We start from the raw sequence: 12,631 nt of genomic DNA on the forward strand, positions 1-12,631 counted from the left end.
CAATTCAAGTAATTGACGAAAATGAACGATAACTGTGTGACGCTAAGTAGGCTACACAGTGGCCAAATAAATAGGTGGACAATCTGAGTATATGTAGCCAGTGGCCTGTTAGGAACTGGAATGTTTTTAATGTATTATTAAAGAAATTGACGAAAGCCATAAAGTTCTGCCAACAAACAAACTGTTGGAACAAAAAGTGAAATATGTTAATTAAAAAGCTCACCTGCTGACTCTCGAACGTCCACGCGCTGTCAGGGAGTGATGCGTCAAGCACGTTTATCATGTCCTTAAAGTCAGTGGTGCTGCTGGGCTTCACCATGGTGAAATCACTGAACTCTGACATCGGAGACATACACGACCTGAAGGACTGGCTCTGAGACAACATGTCTCCTCCCAGGACCTCCACATACTTAATAGGCCCGTCACTGTTGAGCTGGATCTGCAGGTTTCTGTTGGGATTCTTGTATCCGTCAGAGTCAGCCCGTCTGATACAACAACTCGAGTTGCTCCGACTGTTTTTAGCGCACTTCACCACTAAGATGAGGAAAGTCAACAAAGACAACACTGACACGGAGGCCAGAGACACGATCAGATAAAAAGTGATTTTACTGTTCCGTTTGCTGGGCTCTGAAGTTTTGAGGTGAAAGTCTGAGATGGGCTCGTGAAGCCCGTCCTCTACCACTATGTTGACAGTGACTGTGGCGGACTGGACCGGTTCCCCGTTGTCCTTTATCTCTATAAGCAGCCTCTGAGAGGAGTCATCCTGCTCTGAAACAGCGCGTTTAGTCCTCACCTCCCCTGTGTACAGATTCACACTGAACAGAGAGGCGTCTGTGGCCTCCGCCAGTCTATAGGAAACCCAGGCGTTATGGCCCGAGTCAGCGTCCACTGCCGTTACTTTGGTGACGAGGTGGCCTGCTTTAGCGAACCGGGGCATCTTCTGGTGGGAGACAGAGCCCATGACAGCGGAGGGATAGATAACAGTAGGGGCATTGTCGTTCTGGTCCAAGATAAAAACATGAACCGTGACGTTGCTGCTCAGAGACGGAGAGCCGTGGTCCTTTGCCTGCACCTTAATCTGAAACACCTTCAGCTTCTCATAGTCAAACGAGTGCATGCTGTAGATGCTGCCGTTGTCTGAGTTTACGTAAAAATAAGACGAGGTAGAGACGTCTTGTACTTTCGTGCTTAGTATAGAGTATGATATCTTGGCATTTTCTCCTGTATCTGGATCTGATGCAGACACAGAGCAGAGTATAGACCCCGGAGTGAGATTTTCCTTCACGTAAATAGTGTATGACGGCTGATTAAAAACAGGCGAGTTATCATTTACGTCTAAGATACGAACTCTAATTGTTTTCTCTGAGCTGAGAGACGGCGTCCCTTCATCGGATGCTCTAATCTCAACGGCATACTCTGAATTAGTTTCCCGGTCTAGAACTGCATTGGTCACCAAAGCATAGTTATTAGATATGGATGGTTTTAAAGTAAATGGTAAACCAGACGGTAAACTGATGCTAACTTTACCATTGCTCCCAGAGTCTATGTCTTTGGCGCTGATCAGCGCAACAACAGTTCCAACAGGAGCATCTTCCTTAACTGGACTGGGCTGGGATTTCAAAACTATTTCGGGGGCATTGTCGTTCAAATCCGTAACGTCTATATTTACACTACAAATGCCCTGCATTGGGGGTACACCCTTGTCTGTTGCAAGTATGTCAAACTTAAAAGAACGGCTTGTCTCAAAGTCTATCTCGCCTTTCACTTTTACTTCACCGGTTTGGGGGTCAATACTGATTAGATTCTGTAGTGATTCCTCTGTGTCGCGTCCAAATGAATAAACTATTTCACCATTGGCTGCTTCATCCAGGTCTACTGCTTTGCCAATGACAACTACAGTACCTGCAGGAGTGTTTTCAGCTAGTTTAACTTCATATGTACTTTCATCAAAAACAGGCGCATTATCATTAATATCCAACACGTGAATAGTTATTTCTGCTGTCCCTGATTTCGCTGGTATTCCACCATCTACGGCTGTGAGACGTAAGCGATGCGTCGCCTGTTTTTCTCTATCTAACGCTTTTTCTAAAACTAGTTCTGGGACTTTCGATCCATCTTTCTTTGTTTTAATATCTAAAATAAAATGTTCATTTTTACTGATGGTGTATGAGCGTAACGAGTTGGAGCCAACATCTGGGTCTTGGGCCGAGTCTAAACGAAATCTTGCACCTGGCAGTGTAGATTCGAAAATATTCAAAACATTTTGATTATTTTGGAAAACTGGAGAATTATCATTTATGTCCTGTATCTCGATCTCAGCTCGATACATCTGCAGTGGGTTTTCTACGATAGCTTCTAAAGGCAACAGACAACCCGCGCTTTGTCCACACAGGCTCTCTCTGTCTATCCTCTCATTAACAATGAGCTCGCCTTTCCCCATGTCCACAGTGAAATACTGCTTACCGCCCTCAGAGGTAATTCTCAGTTTACGATCAGAAATCTCCGAGATTTGCAAACCAAGATCTTTCGCAATGTTCCCAACAACGGATCCCATATCTAGCTCCTCGGGAATGGTGTAGCGCGTCTGCGCCTCTATTGTATTCCATAGCAGCGAGGACAGCGGCAACGCGCACCACAGTAACACCCTTATCTTCATTAAAGTTTCCATTTCCACCAACGTATCCTTAGATTAGGCAAAGGTTTTATATTCCAATGCATTGCAGGACGACGCAGCCAAATTAAAGCTATTATTTTCAGTAAAGAAGTGAACAACGTTCTCCTATATCTCTGTATCCGAGTGAAGCTCCGTCTCCTCCAGCTCTATAAGCATTATGTTGTGGATTGGGTGGAGGAGGAGGGACTAGATCTCTTTGTACAGTTCAGCACATGATTGGTTCACAGCGCTCCAATAGAGTCTGAATGGGAGCAGCTCCACCATAAAGAGACAGCGCCGTACAGAGTGCAGCTGATTTAGTAGCATGTGGAAACAAGGCTGTTCTCTCACGATAATGCAGATATGTATATCACTATAGGTTTGACACAGTAATAAATGGATGTTTGCTCATGAAGTTAATTGGTCTTGAAAGGCACAATACACCAAAAGCCCTAAAATACATGGAAGCAATAGCAACGTTATAGCCTACTAAAGTTTTACTGCTATAGCTGTCACCATAATTAAACGCCGTTGCCATTTCAGGTCCACGATTCTGGGCAGCTCCACATTACCGATAACAACTAGCCTAGGCCTATCTTAAATGTTTAAGATTTACACCTCATATGAAACAGCATACCATGTGAAATGAATAGAAAAACTACATTCCATTAATCAAAAATATATAACGTTCCTCCTTGCACAATAGAAGAAAAAAAATATATTTTGATCAAGCACAACAAACCCATAACATGAACAAGAAAACAACGAATTTCTGAGCTCACCTGCTGACTCTCGAACGTCCACGCACTGTCAGGAAGTGATGCGTCAAGCACGTTTATCATGTCCTTAAAGTCAGTGGTGCTGCTGGGCTTCACCATGGTGAAATCACTGAACTCTGACATCGGAGACATACACGACCTGAAGGACTGGCTCTGAGACAACATGTCTCCCCCCAGGACCTCCACATACTTAATAGGCCCGTCACTGTTGAGCTGGATCTGCAGGTTTCTGTTGGGATTCTTGTATCCGTCAGAGTCAGCCCGTCTGATACAGCAACTCGAGTTGCTCCGACTGTTTCTAGCGCACTTCACCACTAAGATGAGGAAAGTCAACAAAGACAACACTGACACGGAGGCCAGAGACACGATCAGATAAAAAGTGATTTTACTGTTCCGTTTGCTGGGCTCTGAAGTTTTGAAGTGAAAGTCTGAGATGGGCTCGTGAAGCCCGTCCTCTACCAGTATGTTGACAGTGACTGTGGAGGACTGGACCGGTTCCCCGTTGTCCTTTATCTCTATAAGCAGCCTCTGAGAGGAGTCATCCTGCTCTGAAACAGCGCGTTTAGTCCTCACCTCCCCTGTGTACAGATTCACGCTGAACAGAGAGGCGTCTGTGGCCTCCGCCAGTCTATAGGAAACCCAGGCGTTATGGCCCGAGTCAGCGTCCACTGCCGTTACTTTGGTGACGAGGTGGCCTGCTTTAGAGAACCGGGGCATCTTCTGGTGGGAGACAGAGCCCATGACGGCGAAAGGGTAAATAACAGAAGGGGCATTGTCGTTCTGGTCCAAGATAAAAACATGAACCGTAACGTTGCTGCTCAGAGAAGGAGAGCCGTGGTCCTTTGCCTGCACCTTAATCTGAAACACCTTCAGCTTCTCATAGTCAAACGAGTGCATGCTGTAGATGCTGCCGTTGTCTGAGTTGATGTAAACATAAGACGAGGCAGAAACGTCCTGCACTTTAGTGTCTAGTATGGAGTATGATATCTTGGCATTTTCTCCTGTATCTGGATCAGAGGCGGTTACTGAACACAATATCGATCCAGGGGTTCCGTTTTCTTTCACATACACCGTATATAACGGCTGGGAGAAAACGGGAGCGTTGTCATTCACATCTAAAATTTCAACCTTTACTATTTTCTTCGCAGTCAATGACGGTGAACCTAAATCAACTGCGTTTAGAACAACTTCATATTCTCTGTGAGATTCGCGATCCAAATGACCATTCGTCACCAGTGCGTAACGGTTGGAGACGGAGGCCTTCAGTGTGAATGGTGGGCCTGGCATCATACTCAACGTAACTTTACCGTTTTTACCAACGTCTAGGTCTTTTGCGCTGATAAGTGCAATGACCATACCAGGGGCTGAGTCCTCAGGTATTGGGCTACTTAGGGACGTTATTATAATTTCGGGAGCATTATCATTAACATCTAAAATATTAATTTTCACACTACAATGTCCGGCCATCGGTGGATTACCTTTATCTTTTGCCATAATGTCAAATTTATGCAGGGTCGAATGTTCATAGTCAAGCGGTCCTTTGACAGTGATGTCCCCGGTTTCTGAGTTAACGTCAAACAAGGCCATTGTTATTTCTGGTGTTTGATCTCTAAAGTAATACTCCACTTCACTGTTCAATCCTTCATCGGAATCTATTGCTTTTACGTTTACTATCAATGTGCCAATTTGTGTATTCTCAGGAACGGATAATTCATAAAAAGCTTTCTCAAACAGTGGCTCGTTATCGTTGTTATCCAAAACCACAACAGTGACTTCAGAGGTGCCAGAACGTGTTGGATTCCCTCCGTCTACAGCTGTTAGCACAAGCTGATGAACTGCCTGCTTCTCTCGGTCTAGTTGTGTCTTTAAGACCAGCTCGGGGATTTTTGTACCGTCTTGTGTCTTAATGTTCAATACAAAATGTGCATTTTCATTTATACTGTAAGACCGCAAAGTGTTAGAAGCAACGTCAGGATCACTTGCGCTCTCCAGCGGGAATTTTGCACCTGGATTAGTCGACTCTGCAATTTTTAGAATTCTTTCCGTTGTAAGGAAACTGGGTGAATTATCGTTTATGTCTTGTATTTCGATTTCAACCTGGTGTAACTGTAAAGGATTTTCAACGACGACCTCCAACGGTAACAAGCACTGGACATTTTCTCCACACAAACCCTCTCTGTCTATCCTGTCACTGACAACCAATTCACCCTTTCCCAAATCCACGCTGAAATACTGCTTCCCACTCTCTGAAGCAATCCGCAGTTTACGGTCATATATATCAGAGATGCTTAAACCCAGATCCTTAGCTAAATTTCCAACCACAGAGCCTTGGTTTAACTCCTCTGGAACGGTGTAACGAATTTGCGCCTCCGTTGTATCCACAAGAAGAAGAAAAATATACATCCACAGAACGTGCCACCTCCAATGGCATCGAATCCTTATGGTGGTTTCTTCCATTCTCCTTTTCACTGCAGATTCTCACCACACACAGCATGAAACCCGTCTAGATCCACCGTCTTGCTTTCATCAAACATATCGAAGACATGGAAACAGATCATCTTTTGTCTCCAGTCGTTGGCAGCTGAGCTCCCAGCTCTGAGCATGGTCTGGGTAGCGATGCTGTTGCTGAGGGGAGGGAGTAGATCCCTCACTACTGATCTGTACTGCATTGGCAGAGAGGAGCCTCTTTTCTAACCAATCACACACTCGCATTGCCTTAAAGACAAAGAGTACTATTTCACTAGTGGGTTGCATTGGCTCGACTCAGGTTGGATTGTTTAGTGGACACCCCGGCCACCTACACAATGTAAAACAATGGTCTTTGGTTGCTTCTATTTAGATGCTTTGACCGCATCCAGCACATTGTACGTCCTGCATTTCCTTTGGACTACACTTGTGATGCTTAAAAAAGATGAAAAAAAAAAACCCAGTATGAACTGCTTCTGCTAATAGAACATATTCTTCACACATACTAATAACAACAGTGATACTAATTAAAAATGATGAATATACGTATTGAAAATCTTAACCATAATAAAAAGGAATACAACCAATTATTATGTAGACCTACAGTACATTGTACAGTGTGACTATCAAGCCCTAATCCTGCTGTATACTGTTTCTGCCGTCGCGTGGCAGTGAGGTGGAAGCGCAGCCTGTGTGTGCGCAGCGCGTGAGGAGAGACACAGAGTCCTGATATCACACACAGGAGGGGGCGAGAGCTGGAGAAGGAAAGAAAGGGTGGGAGGGGGGAGCGACGGTGCGCGTGACGTTAAAGAGGTGACGTTTATAGATTCAATAGATTTTTTACTCTCTAGTCTGAAAATAATTACAATACGGCAACACAATAACAACTGCCAACTTCATTTCACATATACGTAGCCTTGTGCATATAACACACATTACAGAGAACTGCGAAAATACAAAATCACACTTCCATTAAACCAAAACAAAATAGCCTGATGCATAATATTTGTATGCATTTTATTTTTCTTTCACGTTGACCACTCATCAAAACATCATGATTCTGTGCGAAAAACAAGTGACACATCATGACCCAATTTCGTGGCAAGAGACCAAGCCCTGAAGGACAACGCACCATGAGTGAGACGTAAGATCAAGCGCTCTAACCAGCTCTGAGCCTCTCAGCCTCTCAGCACTTCGCCGAGCGGAGCGTTTCAGCACCACGCAGGTGGACAGCGCCACACAGGCGGAGAGCCTGTGCTAGTGCATGCGCCACACACGAGTGACGTCAGCGCGTGTCTGAGAGCTACGTACGCAAGAGAGCAGACAACAATCTCCAGATCTGCTCAAATGGATGTCATTTACGAACAAAAACAGATGTAATGGCAATATGAATGCCATTCGGCGCCCACTAGATAGTAATTATTTGAGATTCACAACGAAGTTCATTGTGATGAGTTAGTATATATTCGAGTGTAGCGAAATAACAGATTATTTTCATCGGGGAAATTATTCCAGGCACACCCCACCCGCGTCACCTATATCACATGACCACCCTCTCGATGGCCACCATTTCGTAATGCTTTGATTTATTTAGAACAGCACTACTGCTGGTGTGCAGGCAGCTGTGTGTGTGTGTTTTGGTGAAAGAGATTCACAGAGAGAAAGACAGGGAGAAATCAAGAAACAGAGAGATTAGGAGGTAGAGAGGGGAAAATAAAGATATATCTAAATGTATTCTCTTACCTATTGCAGTGACAGCAACACAGGGGGCAGACACATGGAAAAGAAAGTAAGTACAGTTTTGTTAACATGAAGCACATATCATGTTCAGTTATTTCTCAGATCTGTGACATGCTGACGTATTTGCAGTTGTATGATGATGGAACAAAAGGTCACAAACATCCAGATGCCTCCAATTGCAAATAAGATGTCAGAAAAAATGTGGGCCACCACACACACATGCACCTACACAAACACACACATTATGTAAAAGCACACACACACACACACACAGGCTTACAAGTATGCACACGCACACAGCTCTCCCTTCCCCCCGGCTCAGCCCTGCCCTCCTGCAGGTCTGCTTGTCTGTGTGTGTGTGTGTGTGTGTGAGGGAGGGCTGAAACACATCCACCAGGTGGCGCTCTCCTGTGTCTCTGCACTGTAAACCACAAGCCTAACCCTGCTCAGCTGACGCCCCTTCTTCCATGGGATTGGTGCAGTCCTTACTGTGATTCAACCAGTCGTCGTGGCAACAACCCCCGCACCACACACACCCATAAACCTCCATCTCTGTGTTCCTCTCCTCTGCTGGTGCAATGGCGTGTGTGTGTGTGTGTGTGACACCTCCCCTGCTCCCTCTGTCCTCCTCAGTGTTCACCGGAAGTTCAATCACTCCACTGTGTCATGTGTGTTTGCATAGATATAACTAGGAACGTACACTACACAATACATAGGCTGGTTTACTCTAATATAGCCCCCTGCACACATTCTCTCTACTTAACTCAATCCGTTTGAACACAACAAACACATACACATGAGATATTCACATACCCTGACTTACTAGCCTTCACACACACACACACAGATACAGTCTTGACTTCTCTATGTGACAGGAGGGGAGAGTGTTTTGGTGTTAGATGAGAACATGGCTGCACATATCCTCGCATTCACATCGCTCAAACCCTGCGACGTGCTACAAACACAGGGCGCAATCAGATACACAAATCGTATGAAAACAAGTCCAGAAATAACAACGTTATCGTTTTCCAAGTCGACAATCACACCACTGGCCCGCTGCCACCACGGTACAGAGCTGTGTGTCTGATGAGGCGTTACCATAGCAACCTCACATGACCGGGGAGCGATTGTCCCAGGGGAGCCGGAGAACGGCACGATTAGAAACCGCATCCCTGAGACTTCAGTGAAGCACAACCGTCCGACCTTAAATCCAGATCCCCCCGCCCTTACAGTGAATATCTACTTAAACCCTATAAAACACCTAGGATACGAACAAATCTACCCTGGCAAATGAGGTTCAAATGTAAACAGGAAGCCAAGGGTACAAGGGCACATTCATAATTAAACAAGTACCGTATGCGTGTTGGCAGTATACGTCCTTCCGTAACTATGCAGTGCTTTACTGGCTAAACAACCCGAGAGGAAGTGATGCGTACTGTCTCCGGGCAGATGTGGATTCAGTCTTGTCCTGATCAGCACTCTGGGCTGCACCATGTGTTACTACATTCATAAATAAAGCCCTCACAGTCAGAAGGCATGGGAGGCTTTGGGACGCTATTGGGATCAGCACAACACCCTGGACAAGGTCTCAGACCCGGTGTGATGGGTGCTGTCCTTTTGTGAACATCAACATGTATAACGTACTGTAGCAGAGGGGGAGAGAGAGATGGAAGGGGAGAGAGGGGGAGATCGATTGAAAGGGAGAGAGAAGAAGGGAGATGGAAGGGGAGAGAGAGAGATTGGGGGAGGGGGAGAGGAAGGGAGAGGGACTGTTTGTTAGAGGGGTTCCAGATAACAGAGCAGTTCTCCATACCAGCACAAGTCTAACCCAGAAGTGGAATCAAGCCCCATGTTTAGTGGGAGAAACACATAAGCACATTATTGCAGCACAGAAACACACAATACTGGGCCAGTGTGTGAGAGAGAAACTAGGTCAGTCTACCCAAGCTCTGTGCTGTTCTGCACACAGGCAGAGAGAGGGAGGAGGAGAGGGTGAGAGAGACAGAAAGATGAGAAATTGATTTTATAAAACACGATGAGAGCACTAAAAAGGAAGTGATGTCAAAGAGAAAGGCCACACTCTGGAGGATGTTTACTTTATAGAATGAGTAACTGACACAGTACAGCTCGGACCAGTTACTTTGGTGGAGCCAAAACGGATATGATGGCAGCCATTTATTGTCGGGCCTGATGTAAGTGCATGTGTAGCTACAACACACACATTAGCTGCAGTTACTGAAGAAGCGATATAAAAGGTAAGAAGCCATCTGTCATCCCTAATGCTCTTTAGACTCACAGTACTGCTACACCTGCTGACAAACACACACACACACACACACACAGTTCTCTGCCGAAGCGCTCCAGTGCTGCTTCTACACGTCACTGTGTGATTGCTTCATCTCACCTCTCCAGTGAAGTCTCCATGATCCTGCTCTGCGTGTTCTCTCTGCATAGTCCCCATGTGACTCACATCCACCAGCGTGCCCTGACTGTAAGGCCTTGCAAACTTCACATCACTCATCCTAGAGTCTGTGGTCCCACACATCTCATAGTTGTACACGCGTTGCAGGGTCCCTTCTGGGAAGACGGGAGGGTAATAGGGGATAACAGGGAGGTTGGCTGCTGATTTGTAAAACAGCCTGCTCTGTCTCCATCTGTAAATCTTCACAGAGATGATGGAGATGACCGAAAATATGAAGAGAATCGACACCACGGCCAAAGCCAGGATGAGATAAAATGTCAGGTTGTCGTTAAAGGTTTTGTCGTGCGTAAAGTCAGTAAATTCGGAGAGCACTTCCGGGAAGTTGTCAGCCACAACCACGTTCACAACGACTGCAGCTGAACGAGACGGCTGCCCGTTGTCCTCCACTATAACGGTCAGCTTTTGCTTCACGACATCTTTGTCAGTCACCTGACGTACGGTCCTGATCTCTCCGTTCTGGAGACCCACTTCAAACAGCGCCCTGTCTGCCGCTTTCTGGAGCTTGTATGACAGCCAGGCGTTCTGCCCAGAGTCCAGGTCAACAGCCACCACTTTAGTGACCAGATATCCCACATCTGCTGAACGAGGCACCATCTCTGCCACCACAGAACCGCCACTCTGGACCGGGTAGAGGACCTGGGGCGCGTTGTCATTCTGGTCTCTGATGGAGATGTGGATGGTGGCGTTGCTGCTCAGCGGAGGAGACCCTCCATCTTGAGCTTTCACTAGGACGCTGAAGGATTTGATTTGTTCGTAGTCAAAGTGTTTCCTTGCGTAAAGCGCACCACTGTCTGCATTTATTGACACGTATGAGGTGAGAGGGGCACCGTTCAGGCTGCCGTCCTGGATAAAGTAGGATACTCGTGCATTTTGTCCCTCGTCATCATCCGTAGCTCTCAATGAGAAGAAGGATAGCGATAGCGGGTTGTTTTCTGTAATATGGGCATCGTAGCTTTCCAATTCAAACTGGGGGGCATGGTCATTTACATCTGATATCTTCAAGGTTAGCGTTTGCTCACTTGAGAGAGCTGGCTTCCCTCCATCTACAGCACTGACTGTTATATTATATTCTGCTATCTGCTCCCTATCCAAAGCGGATTCAGTCACCAGATTGTAGTAGTTCGCTATTGTAGATTCTAATTTGAAAGGGAGACTGCGATTAATTGAACAGGTTACTTTAGCGTTGTCTCCTTGATCTAGGTCCTGCACGTTAATCATGGCAACAACAGTGCCCATGACGGAGTCCTCGGGCAAGGCACTGGAGAAGGACATGACTGTTATCTTAGGAACGTTATCATTCAAGTCTATTACATCTATGACGATTCCACACGAGTCCGTTAATCCACCTTGGTCCTTTGCTGTTACTTTGATCCTGAATTGTTTGTTTTTTTCATAATCTATATCTCCAGTTACTCGAATCTCACCAGAGATAGAATCGATTGCGAAAATATCTCGTATTGAACTGGTGGAATGCTCAAATACATATTCTACAACTGCACCAGAGCCCTCGTCTGCATCTGTAGCAATTACTGTTGTAACCAGTGTACCCTTTGCGGAATTTTCTGAAACTGATGCTTTGTAAGCAGGTTGACTAAATATTGGGGCATTGTCGTTCGCGTCTAGAACAATTACATTAATTCTGACGGATCCTGTTCTCTGAGGGTCTCCGCCATCGACAGCAGTTAACGTTAAAAGATGACGCGTTTTCTTTTCTCTGTCGAGGGGTTGTTGAAGTATCAGCTCTATATGGTCACTATCGTCCAAACGGCCTTCGCTCTTTATAATAAAATGATCCGTAGGGTTCAATATGTATTTTTGGAGCGTATTTTTCCCCACGTCTTTGTCAACAGCGCTCTCGACTGAGAAACGCGCACCAGGCGCAACAGACTCCCTAATTTCCATTTCGATTTCCTTCTTCGAAAATACGGGACTATTGTCATTTATATCTTGTATTTCCACTGTAATTCTAAAGAGTTCCATGGGATTCTCTAAAATAACATTAAAACCGAAGCTACACGCCGAAATGTCCCCACAGAGTACTTCACGATCTATTCTCTCCTTAACCAACAACTGTCCTTTCTCTCTGTCTAGTAACACGTACTCACTGTCCCCAGCGGTGAACACACGGGCTCTCCCGGATACCAGTCGCTGAGTATCAAGTCCCAGGTCCTTAGCTAGATTGCCCACAAAGGAGCCCACGGACATTTCCTCCGGGATGGAGTAGCGGACCTGGCCGACCACAGGGTCAATAGAATACATCCAAAACACGAAAACGCACAAAGGCCACCCCGCGTGCCAGCGGATGTTTCTCATGGTAATCTCACGACAAAACAAATTAATTTATCTCAATATTCCAGTTGCCGTTGCGGAAATGGACCCAATGCAAGCTGAACGTTACGTAGAACAGCAACTAGGTATTTGCGCGTTCCTGACTGAATTATTAAAGGAGTAGCCCTGTCCGCGATTATGATTAGATGCAATCAACAGCGGCACTTAGAGTTCATATAAAGT

General features: G+C 45.7%; 2 protein-coding genes across 16 annotated transcripts in view; both read right to left on the minus strand.

The window, feature by feature from the left end:
- Positions 1-12,631, minus strand: part of LOC134039911 (protocadherin gamma-C5-like) — an 88,056-nt gene that overhangs the window by 23,864 nt on the left and 51,561 nt on the right. For 2 of the 15 annotated variants that reach the window (XM_062486091.1, XM_062486079.1), the window contains exon 1: positions 224-2,812. The exons of 11 other annotated variants lie outside the window; for them this stretch is intronic. In XM_062486091.1, the coding sequence (XP_062342075.1) occupies positions 224-2,668 (2,445 nt within the window). In that variant the 5' untranslated portion in view covers positions 2,669-2,812. Of the gene's footprint in view, positions 1-223; positions 2,813-10,042; positions 12,518-12,631 lie in introns of those variants that run through there. 2 more of the 15 variants (XM_062486090.1, XM_062486102.1) reach the window with 2 other exon arrangements.
- LOC134039982 (protocadherin gamma-C5-like) lies at positions 2,896-6,057 on the minus strand. Its single transcript, XM_062486205.1, has 2 exons — positions 3,396-6,057; positions 2,896-2,915 (listed from the first exon to the last, which is right to left on the minus strand). Exons 1-2 carry the CDS (start codon positions 5,887-5,889, stop codon positions 2,896-2,898), a joined length of 2,514 nt encoding a protein of 837 aa, XP_062342189.1. The 5' UTR covers positions 5,890-6,057.

This window comes from Osmerus eperlanus, chromosome 19, assembly GCF_963692335.1.
Source record: "Osmerus eperlanus chromosome 19, fOsmEpe2.1, whole genome shotgun sequence".
NCBI classification, from domain to species: domain Eukaryota; kingdom Metazoa; phylum Chordata; class Actinopteri; order Osmeriformes; family Osmeridae; genus Osmerus; species Osmerus eperlanus.